This window comes from Rutilus rutilus (genome assembly GCF_951802725.1).
Source record: "Rutilus rutilus genome assembly, chromosome: 4".
In the NCBI taxonomy this organism is placed as follows: Eukaryota; Metazoa; Chordata; class Actinopteri; order Cypriniformes; family Leuciscidae; genus Rutilus; species Rutilus rutilus.
In genome coordinates, this window is record NC_140212.1 from 52,219,982 (window position 1) to 52,244,368 (window position 24,387).

Here is a 24,387-nt window from a genome sequence, read left to right on the forward strand (position 1 = left end):
TTAAGCTCTACTGATTGCAAAGGCTCAAATGGAGCACTCTGCAGGGCAGTTAGAACCACTGAGAGGTCCCAAGAGGGTATGAGGGGAGGACGAGGAGGATTCAATCTCCTCGCTCCCCTCAGGAACCTGATGACCAGGTCATGCTTTCCCAGAGACTTACCATCAACTGCATCGTGATGTGCGGCAATGGCGGCAACATACACTTTCAGGGTGGAGGGAGACAGCCTTCGCTCCAACCCATCTTGCAGGAAGGAAAGCACGACACTGATCGGGCATTTCGTGGGTTCTTGATGTTTAGAAGAACACCAGTTGACAAAGAGGTTCCACTTCAACGCATAGGCATGTCTCGTGGACGATGCTCTAGCGGAAGTGATGGTAGCCACCACCGCAGGTAGTAGGGTACTCAAACCTGCCTCGTCCCGTCCAGGAGCCACACGTGGAGGTTCCAAAGATCGGGACGAGGGTGCCATAGGGTGCCCCGTCCCTGAGAAAGGAGGTCCTTCCTCAGAGGAATTGGCCAGGGAGGTGCTGTCGCGAGGAGTACTAGTTCGGAGAACCAGGTCCGGTTGTGCCAATACGGGGCAACCAAAATGACCTGCTCCTCGTCCACCCTGATCTTGCGCAAAATCTGCGCAAGAAGGCTCACTGGGGGAAACGCATACTTGCGTAGGCCCCGCGGCCAGCTGTGCGCCAGTGCATCCGTGCCGAGCGTGCCCTCGGTCAGGGAATAATACAGGTCGCAGTGGGACGAGTCGTGGGAGGCAAACAGGTCTACCTGTGCGTCCCCGAACTGATCCCAAATCAGCTGAACCGACTGGGGATGGAGTCTCCATTCTCCAGCGAGAGGCCGAAGCCGAGACAGCTCGTCGGCCGCCTGGTTCAGGTCTCCCGGGATATAAATGGCTCGAAGCGACCTCAGATGCTTCTGACTCCATATGAGGAGGTGGCGAGCGAGTTGCGACATACGGCGGGAGCGTAGACCACCTTGATGGTTGATGTACGCTACTGTCGCGGTATTGTCTGATCGGAATAGTACGTGCTGACCCCTGAGCAGCAAACGGAAGCGGTGCAGGGCGAGACGTACAGCCAGCAACTCGAGGCAATTGACATGCCAAAGGCGCTGGGGTCCTGTCCAGGAGCCCGCGGCAGCATGTCCATTGCACATGGCGCCCCAGCCCGTGGTGAAGGCATCCGTTGACACAACAACATGCCGGGAAACTCGTTCTAAGGGCACTCCGGCCAGTAGAAACTTGAGGTTCGTCCACGGGGTGAAGGTCTGACGGCAGGTCGAAGTCACTGAGACCCGGAGCGTGCCGTGTTGCCATGCCCACCTCGGGACTCGATCGCGAAGCCAAAGCTGAAGCGGTCTCATATGAAGCAATCCCAGCGGCGTTACTGCGGCTGCAGATGCCATATGCCCCAGGAGCCTCTGAAATAGTTTCAGTGGAACCGCACTCTTGCCCTCGAACTGACGAAGGCAAGTCAGCAGTGATTGTGCGCGCTCGCTCGTAAGCTGCGCGCACATGGCGACCGAGTCGATCTCCATACCGAGAAAAGAGATCCTCTGCACGGGGCAAAGTTTGCTCTTCTCCCAGTTGACCCGAAGGCCCAGACGGACTAGGTGCCGGAGCACTAGGTCCCTGTGTTCGCAAACCTGGTCTCGAGAGTGAGCTAGGATAAGCCAGTCGTCGAGATAGTTCAGGATGCGAACCCCGTGTTCCCGGAGGGGAACAAGGGCTGCCTCGATGACCTTCGTAAAGACGCGAGGAGACAGGGCTAGGCCGAAAGGGAGAACCGCGTACTGGTATGCCTGCCCCTCGAAAGCAAACCGTAGAAAAGGTGTCCTTCAGGTCGATCGCTGCAAACCAATCCTGCGGCCGCACACACTGGAGGATGTGCTTGGCCGTTAGCATCTTAAACGGCAGCCTGTGAAGGGAGCGGTTCAAGACGCGCAGGTCGAGGATTGGCCGTAACCCACCGGACTTCTTGGGTACAATGAAGTAAGGGCTGTAGAAGCCGGACTTCACCTCGGCTGGAGGGACAATCTCGATCGCACCCTTCGCCAGTAGGGTGGCGACCTCCGCTCTCATGACAGGGGCATTGCCACCGACCATAGTGAAGCGGACTCCGCTGAAGCGGGGAGGAGATCGCGCGAACTGAATCACGTAGCCGAGCCTGATGGTTCTCGCGACCCAGCGGGACAGCCTGGGAAGCTCTAGCCAGGCCTCCAGAAAGTGCACCAGTGGGGTCAAACGAACCACAGACGTACCGTCGGTGGGGCAGCGAGGCGGAATGACCGGCACCGGCGAGGGTGGCATAGCGGCCCTGTGCGGGGGCACGGTCATTAGCCGCGTCCTGCCAGAGGAGGCCAGGGAGGGCGCGCGTCCCACGGGGGCGTGCTCTGGCAGGGGGGCTTTGCTGTCATCCCGCACCTCTGGAACAGAGGAGGGCGGCAGTGGCGGGACCCGAGGGTGGCGTGCACTGCGGCCCTCGGGCTCTGTTGGCTCAGGATTGGGGGATTCAATTCTGTCTTTAACCCTCTGGGGACCAAAAACGCGCCCGCGCGTTTTGCTGGTTTTTTTTTTTTAGCAATGAAAATAAACACTAAATGCTCTGTTAATTTTGATCTTTCATTTTCGTGTAATACATCAATCGATCCTGTTCAGTTTCTATTTTTTTTCTGTATACTCACAATAAAAATAAAGTGTTTTGCTTTTTGACAAATAAAGAAAAATTAACAAGATGCTATTTCTGCCTTCTCTCTGTCAGTAAACTCCCATTTGAAACGCGTTCGAAAATGATCTATAACTCCGCGAAAATTCAGTCAAACAGGCAAACAGACCCACGGGCATAAAGCTTGAGATTGCATCTTTTAAATGAAGTAATTTATATAAAAAACAAATATTCTCAGCTTCTGTAATCTGTACAAATAGAGAGCGACTCCAGTCGAGCTCATTACGAGCCATTCAAAAGTAATTTGACCACTCCCCGGAGAGCGCGCGCTATTCAAACGCAAATTCTGAGAACGCCCACATCAGCTGTAAACAAAGCGCGTTGCAATCGAGTGAGGCATAATATAACCTACCTTATGGAGAAAAATTTCTCAGAACAGTGCTGATATGAGGAGCAATATCTCCTGATATGAGGAGCAGATCCCGCTGAGGAGTGAGGTAGGCTGTTTTCTTTTCTCAAGTGTTGATGTGGAATAACGTTATGGAATAACTGCCTATGTAAACCGCAAAAAGATGAATCGCATTTCTATAATATGACTCGCCTTTCTGTGAGATGAATGAAGGGTACATATTTGTAAAGACTGTTTGAATCGCGCGTCTGTGTGTGAAAGAATAAACTGCTTTGCTATAGCCTACTGAGATGAGTAAAAATCGACTGGAATATGTTGAAATAAAATGTATTTGTATAAGCAACGTATTAAACTGCAAATTAGCATTTATATGCCCTAATATTTCATAAAAACAACGTTACAGTCAGTCACTTGTTGACTAGATTTGGGTTCAGTTTTTAGGCTACTGCCACATCAAATAGCCTAAGCTTTTGTTTAGCAATTTCTGCTCATATCTAACGTTATATATATAACTATATTATTTATATATATTATATATATTTATATATATATATATATATATATATATATGTAATTTGCTATATTCAAAATAATGAATACATATGATAAAATGTAGGCCTATAATCTTTTTTCTTTTTCTTTTTTACAAAGAAAGAGTACACTTGAAATATTGTTGAAATTGTAATTATTGTTGTAACTGTAACATTTTTAATAAAATAGCAAAACATATTTACAAGATAGATGTAAGCGAAATCTTAAATGGTCAATATAAGTCTTCTTCTAAATACATGTTTTGTCCTTGCATTGTGGCTCAGTCAGTGTCACACCTGAATGAATGGCTAATTATGCAGAGTCATTATGCAGAGTGGGTGGGACATTGCAATCTAAGGTGTAAACTACTCCTCCCCCTCGCATATTGGCTTTCCAAGCAAAACCTGTTTTACACCATTTAAATCAATGTATATTTTTTTGTGAACGATAAAGCAAGACTATTTTCACATAATTTTGAAGCTAGAACTCAAAGGGACAACATCAATTAGTCAAAAGTCTTGTGGACACATATTTAATATGTGTTTTGTGGTCTTAATTCAGCAACTTTCATTTTAATTTTTTCCAATAACCACGCATAAACATTATTCTCTTAAAAATACAAACATCTACATACACGTTGCTCGCATATTATGGTAGCCCTGTTTGTGCTATATAGAGTGAATTTACACCTTTGCCATTTAACATGTTTATAAATAACTGAAAAAAGCACAAATGTCAGAGCATGTCAGAACATCTCAAGGACCCCAAAAACAGCTTGGTCCCCAGAGGGTTAACCACATTAGGGTACTGCTCGTCGTTGGACGAGCAGCGGGGAGTGGAGAACAAAAGATTCTCCCCCGGCCCTCCACCGGGGGAAGGAGTGGCCCTGCTACCAGCTCCTGAACAGAAAAGAGTGCCAATCCTGAGCGGCCCGTCTCAGGGGCACCGCTTGGCCTGGCGTTTAGCGGGCCGCGGGGCCGGAGAGGGCTGTGGCGCTTTCCTGCGGCTTCCTCCACGACGCGGCCCGGGTGGAGGCTGCTGCTGGGGCCGTGCGGGAGGGGCGGGAGCCGTGGGAGGGAGCCCTCGGCGGCGAGCAGGCTGAGGATTCTGTGCCGACGGCTGAGCAGCAGCGGAGCGTCGGGGGAGAATGTGCTTAATCGCCTCAGTCTGCTTCTGGGCAGTCGAGAACTGTTGGGCAAAGTCCTTGACGGCACCGCCGAAAAGGCCGGCCTGGGATATGGGAGCATCAAGCAGACGAGTCCGCTCGGGCTCACGCATATCGGCCAGGTTCAGCCAGAGATGTCGCTCCTGGACCACAGCTGTGGACATCACCAGACCCAGGGAGCATGCGGTCACCTTCGTCGCTCGGAGAGCGAGGTCGGTGCCGGCGCGCAGCTCATCGAAGAGCCCTGGGTCTTTCCTACCCTTGTGCATGTCCTTGAGCATCTGGGCCTGGTAGACCTGCAAGATGGCCATGGCATGCAAAGAGGCAGCTGCCTGTCCCGCCGCTCTGTAAGACTTCGCCACCATAGTAGACGAAAATCTACAGGCTTTGGATGGGTGCTTAGGATCACCACGTGATGAAGCGCTTGTCGGACACAGCTGCATCGCGACAGAACGTTCAACCGGGGGAATCCCAGTGTACCCACAAGCATCAGCCTTATCGAGGGGAGGAAAGGCGGAGAAAGCCGACGGACGATCACGGGAAGACATGGGGGCCTTCCAGGACCGCGTGACTTCCTCATGCACTTCCGGGAAGAATGGTATTGGGGTTGGGCGGCGACGAGTGTTAGCGGCCGCTCCCAAAAACCAATCATCCAGCCGCGAGCGCACTGGATCGGGTGGCGGGGACCACTCGAGCCCAATGGCCGCGGCTGCCCGGGAAAGCATGGCAGTCAGCTTGGGTTCAGACTCGGGCAATGCTGGCATGCCCGAGGGCGGCAACACAGCCGAATCCTCACTTCCCGAGGACTCATGCCCACCTTGTGATGCAGCGATCGACATTGCATCCTCTTCGGGAGCTCCAAATGAAACACGCGGGGCCTCAGTAGAGGGACCAGCGGTTTCAGTTTGAACACTCGCGGGTACCGATGCTGAAGAGGGGTGTGTGGACCGTGGACGTGTCGGCGGTGTGCCCCACACAGTCACCCTCAGGTCACCCCGGCCACCAGCCGAAGTACTAGCTCTCGAGGAGTCAGTAGATCGGGGTGTGGGTAGGGGGACTCTCGCTCTGGTGAGCTCATTGAGTCTCGACCGCAGCATGGAGATGGTCATGTTCCCGCAGTGAGAACATGAGTCATCCACAAACGCTGCTTTAGCGTGATCAACGCCCAAACACGCTAAGCAGAGATTGTGCCCATCAGAAAAGAATACAACACGACCGCAACCAGAAGTGCACGGGCGAGGCATCTTTAAAAAGACGTGCCACGTGCAATGCTCTTTTTGTGAGAGGAAAAACTCTGCGGATGTTGAAGCGAACAGGGAGAAATCACACTATCTGTCAGATCACTGACCAGATCAGCAGGGTAGTGTGCACTCTCTGAAATTGCCGTCACACCAACACCGGAGAGTTCGCTCGTCTCGAAGGGATTGAGAAGAATAACTCAGGATTTTTGGCTTGCGTGGAGTGGAGAAGTTCTCGGCTCCGAAGCGAAAACATATCTGCATGTTGCCAGCGTACTTCCTTATATACCCCCTGCGGTGGACGGAGATACGCTATGCAAATTCCGCAGACCCATGGCATTTCATTGCCATTGGCTCGTTTTATATACTCGAAGGTGATAGGCTTCTAGGCGAAACCCCAATCGTCGTCATCCGACGTAACTCGGAGTGACCACGAAAGGGAACCATGATCGCACTTCTGCCGGCCAACGTTAACAAGTTTCACGTTTTATTATAATGTATTTTATCCGCGCGCACAATTTGAAAAGACTCCAATGGACACAGACAGAGTGAAAGATTGGATTTGTTCTCTCGATCAGGTAGGGTACAAGTGATTTCAAAACTTTTTAGCAGGTTCTAATTTGATTTTTGGATGCTGTCAGTGTGAACATTCTTAGCTAAAAAGACTGCCACTCCAGTTTAGCATTTTGTTTCTGCAGTTAAAAAGACAAAGTTGAAAATTCTGGCTACTATCGTTATTTTAATAATTTCTTTATTTTAATTTTATTTATTGATCTGTCAGGGTTATCTAACCTATTTGTGGCTTGTGTTTTGAATATATGTTCCCCTGCACTTTAGGCATTTTGCAGACATTTGCTCATCTTGTTACTTGATTCTGATTTATTTTGTTTTGTATTTTTATTTATTAGAAAGGTATATTCTGTTCTAATTTAATTTAGTAAATGAATTGTTTATTATCGATGTTGTGGTGTATAGAGCCTGCTCGCACAGGTAATTTAGCCGATTTAATTTGATTTGTAGCCTATGTGAAATGCAAATCCTGTCTGTGGCCTTTCTGGAGTTATTTATGTTATTTCTTAGTTTTATTGATCCAAAATATTTTTATACATTTTCTTCTATATCTGTGTGATTTTCTGTACATCGCTGCTTTAAAATGTTAAAGCCCCGCCCCCAGCCCCCAGCCCCCAGCCCCCAGCCCCCAGCCCCCAGCCCCCAGCCCCCAGCCACACCATTAAAGATCCAAAACAAAATACAAAACAAAGACTTGGCATGGCAAAACATGAAACATAAGACTCACAAACAGCAGTTACACAAACAAAATACAAGACAAAGACACATGACAAACATGAGGGCTTAAATACACACAAGACTAATAACAAGACAAGGGACACCTGTGAACAATGACAGACAATTAACCAATGACAACATGACACATCAGACAAGGGAACACATGGCAGGATCACATGACTAACAAGGAATCACATGACAAGGACATGAAACATGACATGAAACGAAACCAAAACAAGACATGACAGATTTGTAACAAGAAATCTGTCACCTTGCTTTTATCCACTACAAGCCTGTTGTAGCAGAGTAGACCCTGTCCATATGATAGCCAAAACTTTACTTAGCAGTTTTATGAAGTTCATTGTACATCACAGAAAAAGGTGAAGCATCCGCGTTCACTCCAGAAAATCACTTTAAGAGCTGAATAAATCACAGTGAAAGAAGAGAGCATTAAAGTGTTATCCATAAACTCTCTCTCTCCCTTTCATTATCATCAACATCAAGAGCCATTTACCCTGCCTTTTCACTAGAAATTTCAAACAACATGATTAAATTAATAAATAAAATAACTTTCAATTTTATTTGGAAGGGTAAATGCCATTATATCTGGAAAAATGACATGATTAAGACTATTGAAGAGGGTGGCATGAATGTCATTGATTTTTTTTTTTTGTGATGAATGGTGTACTAAAACTAAAATGGTTGAATTCCATTGTGTGTCATAACGACTCTTTTTGGTTCAGCATCCCGAATGCAATTTTCCCAAAAAATGGGGGGAATTGATTTTATATTGCGGTCTGATGTGCCAATCCTGATTTAAACAGACTACCTGTAAAATTATCTGATTTCCATCAGCAGGCTCTTTTGTACTGGAACCTAATGTTTAAACACAACTTTACACCACATAATACACCTCTGTGGAACAACAGGAAGGTTATATTCTGAGTAATATAGAATATTTGTTTTTAGGAACTTGGATGGAAAAAGGAATATGGGCGTTAATAATTTTGGTAATTTGTTGAATTACAGAGATTTTTGTGTTAAATTCTATTTCCAGTGCCCAATTAGAGAGTATAATAAAGTGTTAACCCTCTGGGGTCTAAGGTGTTTTTGGGGTCCTTGAGATGTTTTGACATGCCCTGACATTTGTGCTTTTTTCAGTTGCTTATAAACATATTAATGGCAAAGGTGTCATTACACTCTATTTAACACAAACAGAGCTACCCTAATATGTGAGCAACATGTATGTACATGTTTGCATTTTTGAGAGAATAATGTTTATGCATGGTTATTGAAAAAACTAAAAAAAAGTTTGTAAAATAAGGCCACAAAACATACTAAATATGTGTCCACAAGACTTTTGACTAATGGATGTTGTTGCCTAGAGTTTTTGCTTCAAAATGATCTGAAAATCTAGCCTGGCAAGCCAGACCTACATCAAGATGTTAGGTCTGGTAACTCACCATTGGCACGGCTCAATCCGAGATTGTCTTTCAAATTCCCTCTGTACGCAATAGGATAGCGCTACAACCAACCAGACCGTTTGCCCACCAGCGGAGCGAGTTGATAGATTAAACTTTTGCCGTATCTGGTCGGCAAAACTACAAACACATCTTCCTTTTTTAAGAATGACTTAAGTGGCATTCTTTGTTCTTTTTTCAAAGAAAAGCTTAACTCCAAGTCCTCCAGAGTCGCGGCCAAAGCCGATTTAAGATTTAAATCCTTGCCTGTTCGCCAGCAGCAGCCGCCATTCTTTGTTGTCAAGTAGCAGGGAATTCACGCAGAACCGTCACAAATTTGCCGTCATTATGTTAAGCCCACCCACCGACTCTATACATGATTTGATTGTCCTGACTAGAGTTTGTTTTTTCCAGCTCGAAAGTCAATGGAGAGTTGCTAGACTACACTGGCTGCAAAATAAATTTTGCTGCCGCTAGGGTGCGTCTAGATTTCTAGGCTACTGTAAATCATCCTGCCTAATCATTCACATAAAACAATACATTGATTTAAACTTTGTAAGACACTTTTTGTTTGGAAAGGCAATATGCGAGTGGGCGTGAATGATCATGAATAATGATGTGATTCACACCTGAGAAGACAATGACCTGCATAATGAGTAAGGTGGTAAGTTGAATGGGTGTGACAGAATTTGTAACGGTGTCGTAAAGCAGTTTCAGACTCTCCTTTACTCTCTCTCGAAGCTCTGTCTCAAGAAGCTTCAGATGTTTGTGTCTTGGATCCAATGTTTCTGCAATCAGAGGTAGAGCCACTTTCTCAGCATCCTCAGCAACAGTGACTATGCGCCGTTTCAGAGATTCTGCCACTGCTGCCTTGAATTCGGAAACTCTTGGAGACTCACTGGTCTGTGTGTTTAGGTGTATTGTGATGAGGCTATGTGTGATCGGATAGACCATCGAAACGCAAACATGCGTCTCACTACACATGGCTGTTGTGGCGCACTTCAGAGACTGGAGAACAGGTCTCAGTTCTTCTATAATCTGCCAGTGCTCATCTTTCAAACCTTCGCATCTGCAAGTTTTGTAGTATTGCGATCTGACAGAACAGCGCACACAGTCCATCTCTGTTCCGAAAGCTGTTCGAACATATCGCACACAGAATCCCACCGCGTACGACAGTACTGGATAAGTTTGTGTTCGGGTACGTTCTGCTGTTGTTGTTTCTGGCGAAGTGCCGCTGTAGCCACAGTGCTGTGGTGAAAATGTGCCACCAATCGGCTACTGGCAGCTATCACGCTTTTAACAGAAGCAACACTGAAGCCTTTGTTGATGGCTAGCTGCAGGGTGTGTGCGAAGCAGAGGACTGGTTCCCAAAGTCCTCGATTCGCCAGAACCATGTTACTAGCGTTATCATGAACACATGCAATTACTTTCTCCTAGTTCTGTAGCATCTTTTAGGTAGTTGGCTATGTTCACAGCAGTGTGTCGTTCGTCGAAACTGCGCATCTCTAACACTGCACTATGTATTTCCCATTCAGCAATGTAATGACAAGTTAGTGTTATATAGGATTCAGTGGTCAGCGAGGCCCATGTGTCTGTAGTGATAGCCATCCTTGCTGTCTTTGACAGTCTATCTTTCAGTGAAGAAGCAGTCTTTTTATGTAGAGCTTCTATTCTTCTCGTGACTGTCTTGTGCGATGGGACGTTATACTGGGGCTCAACGTAATTCATCAAATCTTTAAACCCTTCTCCTTCGACAGAATGAATGGGCAGCAAATCTTTCGCTATCATTTAGGTGATTAGTTGTGTCATCTTTTCATCTCTGGCTGTGTTCCATTTATTTCTGATGGTAAAAGATGCTATGTTTGTCTGAGTTGCGTCTTTGGTAGTATCGGAAGACATTTTATGTACAAATACTAGATGATAACGCATTGTACTTGTGGTAGATTTGTGTGACAGCTTGGCACTGCATATTTTGCACTGAACTGTTTTTTCATCTATTTTGTTGAAGTGAAGCCAGACATCACTACGTGACTTTGAAGCCATTTTTGAAGCGTTTTTTAGCTTTGGACTTTGGACCACGCTCTGGCAACGCTAACCAATCAGAGCTCAAGGTGCCGCGCAAAATGCTGCTATAAACCAAAAATATGCCTTTTTTTAAACTTTTATCATAGTTTTTATGATCATCGTCTCTGTCACGTTCGAGAACTCGAGTGATCGAGTACTGTGCCCATCCCTAGGATAGATGCACTTTTATGATGGACAGATGCACTTTTATGATGGACAGATGCATGATGGACAGATGCACTTTTATGATGGATAGATGCAATGTTATGATGTATAGATGCACTTTTATGATGGATAGATGCACTTTTATAATGTATAGATGCACTTTCATGATGTATAGATGCACTTATGATGGATAGATGCACTTTTATGATGGATAGATGCACTTTTATAATGTATAGATGCACTTTTATGATGGATAGATGCACTTTTATGATGGATAGATGCACTTTTATAATGTATAGATGCACTTTTATGATGGATAGATGCACTTTTATAATGTATAGATGCACTTTTATCATGGAGAGATGCACTTTTATGATGGACAGATGCACTTTTATAATGTATAGATGCACTTTTATGATGGATAGATGCACTTTTATGATGGATAGATGCACTTTTATAATGTATAGATGCACTTTTATGATGGATAGATGCACTTTTATAATGTATAGATGCACTTTTATCATGGAGAGATGCACTTTTATGATGGATAGATGCACTTTTATCATGGATAGATGCACTTTTATGGACTTCAAAACAGAAACAGCTATTCACTGCCATTATAAAGCTTGGAAGAGCCAGGGCATGTTTTAATATAACTCTGATTGTGTTCGTCTGAAAGAAGAATGTCATATCCACCTAGGATGACTTGAGGGAGAGTAAATCATGGGCTAATTTTAATTTTAAAGTGAACTATCCCTTTAATCTTTCACAAAGAGAATATACAGTTTGTACAGTTTTAAAACCATTACGTCTATGAGTAATTGTGTCACTTTGTGTGTTTTCTAGTGTGGATCATGGAGGAGAGATCAGGATAACAACAGGACCACGAAAATGTACGTCTACACATCACACACACACACACACACACACACACACACACACACACACACACTCACTCACACGCACGCAAGCACGCACACACACACATAAACACTCTCACACACTCACATACACATACACTCTCACAAACACACACTATCTCCCTCTCTCACACACACACTCAAACACACACCCACACACACACACTTATGCACACTCACACACTCTTACACACGCGCACACTCACTCATACACACACACTCGCACATGCTCACACATGCACACGCTCACACTCACACACACACACACACACACAGACAGACACACAATCCTGAATGAACGAGTCAGATCTGAAATGAAGACTCGAGATAGAGAGTTTCTGTAATTCACTGATGTGTGTTTTCTCTCTCTCTCACACACACACACACACACACACACACACACACACACACACACACACACACACACACACACACAGACAGACAGACACACAATCCTGAATGAGCGAGTCAGATCTGAGATGAAGACTCGAGATAGAGAGTTTCTGTAATTCACTGATGTGTGTTTTCTCTCCATCAGATCCTCATCGCCTCACTCTGGATCTGAACACACTCACACACACACACACACACACACACACACACACACACACACACACACACACAATCCTGAATGAGCGAGTCAGATCTGAAATGAAGACTCGAGATAGAGAGTTTCTGTAATTCACTGATGTGTGTTTTCTCTCCATCAGATCCTCATCGCCTCACTCTGGATCCGAACACAGTGAATACACACCTCCGTCTGTCTGAGGAGAACAGAGTGATTACTGGCACTCCCACATTCCAGCCATATCCTGATCATCCAGACAGATTTGATCATTATCCTCAGGTGTTGTGTAGAGAGAGTGTGTGTGGACGCTGTTACTGGGAGATTGAGTGGAGTGGTGGATATGTGTGTTTATCAGTGTCATATAAGAGCATCAGCAGGAAGGGATCGGGTAAAGAGTGTGTGTTTGGATATACTGATCAGTCCTGGAGTTTGCACTGCACTCCCTCCAGTTACTCATTCTGGCACAATAATATATGGACTAAAGTCCCTGTAGAGCCCATCATCAGCAGAACAGGAGTGTGTAGAACAGGAGTGTGTGTGGATCACAGTGCAGGAACTCTGTCCTTCTACAGCGTCTCTGACACACTGAGCCTCATACACACAGTCCAGACCACATTCACACACACACTCTATCCTGGGTTTATGGTTTATGCTGGATCATCAGTGAGACTGTGTTGATGAGTGAGAATCGCCTGATGAGAGACTCTACCCATAATGCTTTGAGCTCATGATAAATCAGTGACAGTGAGATGATGTTCTAGAGTCTCTTATTGTCTCTTCATCACATTAATAACACAGCTGAACTTCTGTCAGTGAAATAAAGAGAAACACACACACACACACACACAGAGAAGAGAGAGGAAATATGAGACACAATGAGACTCACTGAAACATGTCTGGATGATACGAGCAAAACTAGACTTTCAACTCTAAACTCAGTTTAACACATTCAGAGATGATTCATCTCAACTTCTCCATCTGTGTGTATGTGTGTGTGTGTGTGTGTGTGTGTGTGTGTGTGTGTGTGTGTGTGTTATTAAACATTATTCCTCTGCTTTGGGTTATGTGTTTGTGTTATTAAAGATGCTTCTGCTGTCATATAGTGTGTACTGTACTAAACCTGTTAGTGGGGGGTTCTGGATTGATCTTTATCTGTTTATTATTATCTTTGTTTTATTTTTGATGTGTGATTGTTTATGTATTTTACTTTTCTGATTGTTTGTCTCTGTTGCTGTGAAAATTCAATAAATAAATCATAAAACAGAGAATGTTGTTTTATGTAACAGACAGAAGGTTCTTCTTTTCAGAGATGTTTAGACCCAGCTAACAGGGAACGTTCCCAGAACTTTTACTAACGTTCTTTAAAAGTTGTGTAAATGTTAGTACAAAACATTATTAAAATAATGTTTTCGGAACGTTCATACAACGTTATAAACGTTCTTGTAACGTTGAGAAAAAAACGTTCTTAGAACAACGTTCTTGGAACGTCTTTATGGCGTTATTTGTGATTGATAGAAAACTAGGCCTTAATCTAGAATAGCTCATTGTGTCTGAAGAAATGGCTTTCTGTAACACAGATTAAGTACGCATTAGTTACACCTGGACTATGGAGTCCTGAACTAAAATAAACCAGATTAATTTAAAACCAACTGTGCTAATCTGAATTAGCATGATAGAGGATGCCTATAAAACATGGACTGAACCAAGAAAAGCTTAAAATTGCATGGAACTGAGAAGCAAATCCAAGGAAACACTGGCATCAGAAAAAGACTGCAATCAAAAACACTTTACTAAACAAGAGACAATTATTGTAAGTAAGCTAAATAAACTGCACACACCAGCTATGGAATAAAAGAGAATACATGCTGGAAGTCTCTTTGTAATACACACACACACACACACACACACACACACACACACACACACACACACACTACCATTCAAAAGTTTGGGGTCTGTAAGATTTTTGATGTTTTTAAAAGAAGTATCTTCTGCTCACCAAGGCTGCATTCATTTGATTAAAAATACAAACAAAAACAGTAATATTGTGAAATATTATTCTAATGTAAATCATCTGTTTTCTATGTGAATATACAGTAAAGTGTAATTTATTCCTGTGATCAAAGCTGAATGTTCAGCATCATTACTCCAGTCTTCAGTGTCACATGATCCTCCAGAAATCACTCTAATATGAGGATCTGATGATCAAGACACATTTATGATTATTATCAGTGTTGAACACAGTTGTGTACAATTATTTTTCAGGATTATTTGATGAATAGAAAGTTGAAAAGAACAGCATTTATTTAAAATAGAATATTTTCTAACATTATAAATGTCTTAACTGTAAATTTTTGTAACTTTAGATCAGTTTAACTCATCCTTGGTGAATAAAAGTATTGATTTATTTTATTTCTCTCCCCCAGAAATAAATTTTAAAACTCTTACTGACCCCAAACTTCTGAACGGTAGTGTTTAATGTTACAAAAGCTTTAGATTTCAGATAAATGCTGTCTCCTACAAGCGCGTGCGCTCCCATGGCGTCTGTCGTTGCTATGCAACCGTCATGAACTGCGCTCTCCATGATCACGACGAAGAAGTTTCAGCAAAAGATTAACTGATTTCTAGCCCTTGCATTAGCGTTACTATATATTTCTGGAGATGAGAAGGAAAAACCCGCCTGGAAAAACTAGCGCACCGCTGCTTCCATTATGAGCGCGCTCGCCGCGGCCGCGCGCCTACATTTGGAATAACGAACTTGAGCGTGAAAAAGACGCGATATGTGAACAGCCCCTAGAAGCAGACGTCTGAAATGAAAGGCAAGTACGGCTATTTATTTGGCTTTAGACTGTTACATGAAAATTTAAAAATGAAATGTCATAATTATAATGTTTTGAGAGTTTACTTCCTAAATCATCTTGTCTTCCAACGAGAGGGCTGACCATGACTCCTCCTGGAACGGTGAAGTGGTTGGGTCTCAATCTCAACAGCTTCTGGCCAGTTGAAGATTGTCTGGAAATCTTGGGGGTTAGTAACTTCTTCTGAAGCTGGAGGAATGTTTACATCTGCAACTGGCTCTTCGTCTGCTCTGAGGATTCCACGTATCTCTGTCTGGATTCGGGTTAGCTGTGAGAGACGTCCTCGGGTTAAGAGCTGATGGGGAGACATACCGGGTCAGTTCTCAGCTTGTGCTGGTTCCACTGATGAAGGAACAGCTGGAGATCCCTGTTAATAATCGAGGTATATATACATAATGTAATGCCCACAGGTGCATTTCATCGGTACTGTCAACTTTACCTTCACTTTCCAAAAGCATGAATAAGGCATAGTAAGTATTGGAGATGCCCCGCCACAATCTCCCGACCCTTCGGGTGTGTGTGCTCCTTCCTCTCAGAGCTCTTCCTCTGGTGAATCCCCGGAGGACATTCATAAACAGGCAGACTGCATTATCCTCCCCTCCATTATCACAGCGGACTCTTGAAGGTAAACCATACTGGCCAATGGCTTCTGCAAAACTGTAGAAAACTGTGATTGTTGGAAGAAGCCTTTAAGAATACAACAAGCCTGCTGTACCCGTCAATCCCACCAGGCATGACAATCCTCCACCTAAAAATAAAATTAAAGGTATGTAAGGTACACTGACAACTGATCTAATTCCGTGACATTTATTCTGGTAGTCATCTCTAAAGATCTAAAGCCAAGTATGCAGAAGGTGATGGAAATTAATGCTACTGGATTTACTTGTATTTGGCAGATAACATCTTGAGTGCCGTCAGTAATATTGTGCCTGTTACATTTCAATGAAACCCGAGTAAAAGAGTAAAATCTAACTAGAAAAAAAAGTTTGTTGAGACAAACTTTAAGTTGGCTTGAGAAAACTGGACCAGTGAGTTTGAAGAAGTTTAAAGTAGTTTAAAGTTTGATTGATAGATTAGTTAGAAAGAAAGAAAAAGATTAGTTAGAAAGAAAGAAAGAAATATTAGTTAGAAAGAAAGAAAGAATTTTATTCTCAAATACGGGACGATTCCGCATTTTAAGGGACGGGTGGCAACCCAGGGCTGCTAACCATTCTCTTGTTTTTGTCTGGTCTTTGGGAATTGAATGAAGTGCGTAGGGTGCTGGGCAACAGGTCAAGCGGCTCCGTTTATGTTGAAAACAGCTCCCATTCATAAACTCCTTCAGTTTTCGCGTGTTGTTTGTGCACCCGACAACGGCACACGTTGAGCCACAAGGAGCCATTACTTAATTTGCCAGCATTTTCCTAACGTTACTTGTCAGTAATCAGTTTCACTTGTTGTACCGCGAGTATTGTGTGCTAGCTTCATTAACTATTAGGCTAAACCGGAACTGAGATACCGGCAACAGGAAGTATCAAGTGTCATGGCGACGCCCACTAAGACTCGCAGGAAAGTTGTGAATACAATGTATCAAAACATGACCTTTGGTTCGGACCTTGGTGTGGACTTTCAGGTGTGAAAACGCCCATAGTTATATATTGGCCCTGTCCCAAATGGAGCCCTAAGCACTCGCGGTCTTCCTCTGAGTCCGCACTTTCGTGACGTAATGCCGCTTTGACTGTCGGGAAGAAGTCTGCTGTGGAGCCCGCATCTGCGCGGGCTCGGCAAAAGTGCGCATCAAGGGCGCAAATCGACCACTTGGGGGCGCTCGCGAGCACCCTTCTGAGACCTAAAAATGACAAATGGGACACACTGCGGTCTCACGGACTTAACGGACACGCGCACGCGCACGCGGCAGCCATTGTAAGTCCACAAGACCAAAAGTGCTCATGAAGTGTGCCATTTGGGACAGGGCCATTATAGTTCCCCTTTCATCTGCCCTCAGGTGGGCGTTCCTATGATGGTGTGAGTCGAGTGACGTCACGTGAAAACAATGAATTAACCGTCCAGTGAATATTTTTAAGTTAAATTAGTTTACTTTCATTCACACATTGAAAAATTGCCAGCAAAACCTTTACAAAACTATCACAATCTCTCATATACACATAAGATGTGATTAAAAGCCTAAACTTACAGCTCAAGTTAACCTAGTAACAGTTAGATGCTAGTGGGCTTTTCCTGAAGACACTAAATCATTTCTATAAAGTAAATGTGACATTTACATGAAAGAATGTGTCAGAAGCATTTGTATGTACTATCTGTGTAAGTTTGGGGACTAAACTTAGTGTGAGAGACGGAGTTACTGCGCGTGTCAGTTGAGCTGCTGCCCCGTTTCCATGGTAACGCCCTCGAATGTTCAATAAAAGAAAGAGCGCTCCCATCAAAACACGTGAGTCACGCCGCGTTTGCATACAAGTAGAATTGATGGAGGGAATTATTTGATAATCAGAAAACTTTGGTTTGTCCCATTTGTTCCTCTTTTAATAAAACCTGTTTAATTATAACCTCAGTGAGCTGAGTACACTGTGTTCCAGTCTTAATGACGGTTTCTTTATTTGTATTATTTTGTCCAGATTTTCATAGTATTTTATAACTCTCTGTTATATAATATGCAGTGTTTGGTCCTGATGTGCCGTTCAGTGACAGGGCAGTGTGTGGTACTAAGCCTTAACATTAAAGCAGGCCTCGACTACGCCAGAAATATGACGGCGTCAGCTACTATTTATCAGCATGGGTTCTGTAGGGTTTATGCAGCGTCGCATCCAGTGCAGAATAGTTATTCATTTTTATATCGTCGTATCGTAAATATCAGAATGGTTTCAGTTGTTCGTGGTGCAGGCCGTGTGGAGGGGGGTATTGGACTGGGAAACAACAGTGTTATTATTGTTCTTCACAGGTTCACATCAACTGTTCTCTGATGTAACATCATTATTGGCCTGTGTTGGTTCTGAATGTGTGTTTGTCAACACATAATAATCATCTTTACAGAAGACATCTCAGAGATGCAGTATACTCTTCTGAAAACAGTCAAGGTGTGCACCAAAGCTGAACTACAGAGAGATGGTTGATGTGATTTTGTATTCTTCAATTGGATATTTTAATGCTTTTCATCAATTTCATGAACTTGTTTTTACAGAAAAATGTGTAGTGGCCTGCTTGTGCAAGGACAGCAAACAAACACCCAGAAGCCATTACCTTTGCCCACTTTGTAAATGTAAAACGTTTGCACGGTCAGCCAACGTCATAGAGCATTTGACATGCACACATGATAGGTGTTCGACTGTGGCATCTTGTAACATATTCATCTTTATGGTAATGAGCATCACCAAGCACTAAACCCATCCGAAGGGTGTTACAATCAAGTCTGTGATTTGTGAATATGTAGTTTTAAAGTGATTGCAATGCTCATTGAGTGAAATGTAGGTACATTTTCCAAATATGTAATACACACACACACACACACACAGTAGGCAGAAGAGCCTGTAAAACACCTCCCAGAAGCACTCGTCAGAGCGACACACAATCCTAGGAGGAATTATGCTATTGTGTTTTTATGGACAGTGCGTTATATAACGGTAACACTTTACAATACGGTTTCATTTGTTAACATTAGTTGATGTATTAACTAACATGAACTAACAATGAACTACACATTTGTTACAGTGTTTATTACTCTTTGTTAATGATAGTTTAGAAAAATACAGCTGTTCAAATTAACATTAAGAAGTATTGTTCATTCTAAGTTCATGTCAACTAAAGTAGTGAACTAATGCTATCAAATTAAACCTTTTTCATTAAATAATCTTATTTTCACAATATTTATCTCCTGCAGGAATTGCATCTGAGAAAAGGCAAGGTAGTATACCTCATTCATTGTTTCCATTATTCTTTCTTAAATAACTAACAGTAAATACATAAATACATAATTTGATTGTAAAATAAGGCTCGTATTGTCTCTTTTCCTGTTTGTCTTGCCTTGTGTGAGTCTTGCAGGCAGAGATTTAAGGATGCTGTTTTAACCTTGTTAGCCAGTGTTTATCTTTTTGCAGAGAAGATAAGCTCATTAAAACGAAAAGCTGATGATGTGATCAGTGACTCCAAGATGGACTTGAAGACTCCAAAACCTTTTCCATGTCCACACTGCAAAGCTGTCCTAAGCCCACCCAAAAACTTAAGAAGACATATCAGGGATGCACACAACTTTGACACGACTCCTATGATATGTATTGATGCAAGAAGCGGAATTTATGTCACTCCAAAGTATGACCATAGTCCTGTTTTCCCAATTCATGTACTCAAGTCTACCAATCCACCAAATATTGACTGTGAGGTAGAAAACTGTCGCTGATTTATGCAGATTGCTTTGTCTTCTGGAAATCCTGGAAAAGAGTGTGTACACCTAGAAAGAACCAAGAATGCCAAGTCATATGTAAAGCCTGCAGTACTACAGTGTAACTCACTGAAGCACATGCTGAGCAAAGGGCTAATGTCCTCCAAATGTGAACAATGCAACAACACTGCAAACAACCGTGGAGTCGAAAGTGTCTTTCCAGTATTTTTTGGAGACGAAGGATACTCTAATCGGTGTGTGAGGGACCAAGCAGTCAAATATATTTTGGGAATATATTTCTATGGCCCTCATTCTTTTACTTAATTCAAAAAAATCATATACAAAAGTTTCAAAAAGGAAACAAAGTCCAAATAATCAAAACAAATGTTTAGGCCTATAAAAGAGATCAACAAAACAAACTAAACTCAAACAACTGAGTACATGTAAAGACGAACTGAACTGATCTCCAAGTTAAACAATCAGGGACACATTTATACAAATGGACTAGTCCACATTAACACATAAGGGAAGACAAAAACAACAACTTCACCAATACAACAACAAAATCAATACCAAGGTCAGTTAAATAATTACACTAATTAAGTGCATATTTTTAACACAAATAATAAATCTAGAAAAGAACAAGCAATTAAGAAAGAAAATACAAACACAAACATTCGAGAACCCCCCCACAGTTAATCTGCTGGTTGGTAGCGGCAAGCGGAACTAAAATAGCGGTTGAGGCGGCACGCCGGCCCTTAATTCACGCGGACCACAACCGGAACTAGCCGAAGCTCCAGTCATCCACTCCTCAGCAACACAGCGGTGACTTAAACTCAAAGAAAGTAATATTAATAGATGCGTGTACTGCACAACACCAACTAAATTGTGTGCACTTCAATCAGTCAGTGATGTACTGCAACTCAAATAAATATCTTAATGAGAAATAAACCGTGTTTGAGTCTTATTGGCAAATAAATATATGAACAGAAACTATTGAGAGAATAAAACGAAATACTAAAGAATGTGCAGGATAAATTGCAAGAACATATGAATAAGTGTTTGTATGCATGTGCGAGCGCAACGTTACCGCTCACTGATGTGTGGCTGCATCGGGGCCATCACACGGTGGGTTTTTCTTCAGTATTCACAAATACCACAGACAACTGGTGTCAGTCTGGGAGAACTAGAGTGACATTTGATGCAGTGTCAGGACAGTGGGACTGTCAGAGTCCAGGAACTGGAAGATCACCCCGTTGTGTACACCGGATGATGGGGGTGTGGGGGATTTTCCAGGAGTTCCCTGGCACCCTAGTGTCCACCTCTGATATTCAAGTAGAGGACACTGACGATTTGGAGACTCACATGGTTGAAAGCGGCATCATGTGCGAGCCACACAATATGAACACACACAAAATCTGTGTTATGACAGAATACCTCTCAAAACATAAACGCATCCCATGCCTCCAGGAATGACCTTTGACACTGAGGATGTTTTGCTCCCTCAGAAAACCCCTGCCGCCCCTACTGTCCCGGGCCTACCCCTCTCTGTAACCAGCCGAGCTGTGGTGTATGGGATACAGTATATCTTCAAAATCTGAAGCTTCAGTCCAGGTTCCCAGTGTCCTTAACATGAACAAAGGAGCAAATCAAAAGCCTTCAATAGTTGTGTGATTGCAAGGGTGAATATAATGAAAAGACAGGACTGTGAAAAGCTCCTCAGTGAACCGGCTGATAAAAGAAAACACAAACTCTTTGTGGGATTTGAGGAGCAGTGATTCCTGCTCAATTCACGTTTCATATTTTGTACATATTTACCCATATGGGTAACACTTCATAATAACGGTCAGTTTTTATGTCTTTGTTTTTATGTTCTCTTTTCTACCTTCTGTACAGCACTTTGGCTCCACTTGTGGTGTTGAAAGTGCTCTATAAATAAAGTTGAGTTGAGTAAGTCATTTATAAGTGGTTAGTTAATGATGAACTAATCATTTACAAAATATTCATAAATGATTAGGAAGTGATATGCAAACATTTTTTGTGTTTTGTGGATTCAGTTATAAGTCATTTACAAGTGATTAGAAAATGATTAACTAATCATTTACAAAACATGAATATGCGTTTCATAACTGTTTAATAAATTATGTTTTTTTTGGTACCAATCAGTTTCCAGCTTTATGCTCTAAAGGTTAAACTATACATCACTTGTAAATGTATCTGTATTGTGTGTCTATATTGTCTTTGTGTGTTTGTATTGTATCTGTGCACCATGTCGGAGAACCACTCAAGAGTCTTTGAAGATCCCAGTGAGGTCAGGGGTCATGTGGCTGCTGAAATAAGCAAGGCTCTTCTCCGTGAGGTCAGGGGTCATGTGGCTGCTGAAATAAGCAAGGCTCTTCTCCGTGAGGTCAGGGGTCATACGGCTGCTGAAATAAGCAAGGCTCTTCTCCGTGAGGTCAGGGGTCATGTGGCTGCTGAAATAGGCAAGGCTCTTCTCTGTGAGGTCAGGGGTCATGTGGCTGCTGAAATAAGCAAGGCTCTTCTCCGTGAGGTCAGGGGTCATGTGGCTGCTGAAATAAGCAAGGCTTTTCTCCGTGAGGTCAGGGGTCATGTGGCTGCTGAAATAAGCAAGCTCTTCTCCGTGAGGTCAGGGGTCATGTGGCTGCTGAGGTAAGCAAGGCTCTTCTCAGTGAGGTCAGGGGTCATACGGCTGCTGAAATAAGCAAGGCTCTTCTCAGTGAGGTCAGGGGTCATGTGGCTGCTGAAATAAGCAAGGCTCTTCTCCGTGAGGTCAGGGGTCATGTGGCTGCTGAAATAGGCAAGGCTCTTCTCCGTGAGGTCAGGGGTCATGTGGCTGCTGAAATAAGCAAGGCTCTTCTCCGTGAGGTCAGGGGTCATGTGGCTGCTGAAATAAGCAAGGCTATTCTCATTGAGGTCAGGGGTCATACGGCTGCTGAAATAAGCAAGGCTCTTCTCCGTGAGGTCAGGGGTCATACGGCTGCTGAAATAAGCAAGGCTATTCTCAGTGAGGTCAGGGGTCATGTGGCTGCTGAAATAAGCAAGGCTTTTCTCCGTGAGGTCAGGGGTCATACGGCTGCTGAAATAAGCAAGGCTTTTCTCCGTGAGGTCAGGGGTCATGTGGCTGCTGAAATAAGCAAGGCTATTCTCAGGTCAGGGGTCATGTGGCTGCTGAAATAAGCAAGGCTTTTCTCCGTGAGGTCAGGGGTCATACGGCTGCTGAAATAAGCAAGGCTCTTCTCCGTGAGGTCAGGGGTCATGTGGCTGCTGAAATAGGCAAGGCTCTTCTCCGTGAGGTCAGGGGTCATGTGGCTGCTGAAATAGGCAAGGCTCTTCTCCGTGAGGTCAGGGGTCATGTGGCTGCTGAAATAAGCAAGGCTTTTCTCCGTGAGGTCAGGGGTCATGTGGCTGCTGAAATAAGCAAGGCTCTTCTCCGTGAGGTCAGGGGTCATGTGGTTGCTGAAATAAGCAAGGCTCTTCTCCGTGAGGTCAGGGGTCATGTGGCTGCTGAAATAAGCAAGGCTCTTCTCCGTGAGGTCAGGGGTCATGTGGCTGCTGAAATAAGCAAGGCTTTTCTCCGTGAGGTCAGGGGTCATACGGCTGCTGAAATAAGCAAGGCTTTTCTCCGTGAGGTCAGGGGTCATGTGGCTGCTGAAATAAGCAAGGCTATTCTCAGGTCAGGGGTCATGTGGCTGCTGAAATAAGCAAGGCTTTTCTCCGTGAGGTCAGGGGTCATACGGCTGCTGAAATAAGCAAGGCTCTTCTCCGTGAGGTCAGGGGTCATACGGCTGCTGAAATAAGCAAGGCTCTTCTCCGTGAGGTCAGGGGTCATGTGGCTGCTGAAACAGGCAAGGCTCTTCTCCGTGAGGTCAGGGGTCATGTGGCTGCTGAAATAGGCAAGGCTCTTCTCCGTGAGGTCAGGGGTCATGTGGCTGCTGAAATAGGCAAGGCTCTTCTCCGTGAGGTCAGGGGTCATGTGGCTGCTGAAATAAGCAAGGCTTTTCTCCGTGAGGTCAGGGGTCATGTGGCTGCTGAAATAAGCAAGGCTCTTCTCCATGAGGTCAGGGGTCATGTGGTTGCTGAAATAAGCAAGGCTCTTCTCCGTGAGGTCAGGGGTCATGTGGCTGCTGAAATAAGCAAGGCTCTTCTCCGTGAGGTCAGGGGTCATGTGGCTGCTGAAATAAGCAAGGCTCTTCTCCGTGAGGTCAGGGGTCATGTGGTTGCTGAAATAAGCAAGGCTCTTCTCTGTGAGGTCAGGGGTCATGAGGTCAGGGTGAGAAATGTTGATAAACTTACACCCATGTCTATGAAAATCACTGTTGGTATTACATATTGTTTGTTAGTTGTAGTTGCTGTTGAGGTATGATGTTCTACACATTTAATGTACATTGGAGTAGAGTGGTATTGTATATTTTGTAGTTTTTGATTTGTGTTTTTTATTGTTAGTTACTTTGGAAAAAAGCGTCCATCAAACATGACCATAAGTTAGTCTGATATTCTATCAGAAAACATTAGTATGTTATTTTCATATAGGCTGCAATGGCAATGGAAAGCCATGTCCCTCAGAAAAGAAAGAGGATTAAGAGAAGGAAAGCAGTCGCAAGCGCAGCGGCCACGAGTCACAGACGTGAGAAACGGCACGAAGCAGAACGCCGTGCATTG

The 24,387-nt window shown here is 43.9% G+C and overlaps 1 protein-coding gene across 1 annotated transcript in view; it reads left to right on the forward strand.

Moving 5' to 3' along the window:
• LOC311289860 (NACHT, LRR and PYD domains-containing protein 3-like) overlaps positions 1-18,445 on the forward strand; it is a gene marked incomplete at its 3' end in the record, with an annotated part of 146,449 nt that extends 128,004 nt beyond the window's left edge. The window contains exons 9-12 of the mRNA XM_084408105.1: positions 11,839-11,966; positions 12,623-12,868; positions 15,607-15,720; positions 18,366-18,445. Of these exons, the coding sequence (XP_084264231.1) occupies positions 11,839-11,966; positions 12,623-12,868; positions 15,607-15,720; positions 18,366-18,445 (568 nt within the window). The remainder of the gene's footprint in view (positions 1-11,838; positions 11,967-12,622; positions 12,869-15,606; positions 15,721-18,365) is intronic.
• Positions 18,446-24,387: the final 5,942 nt, after the last annotated feature.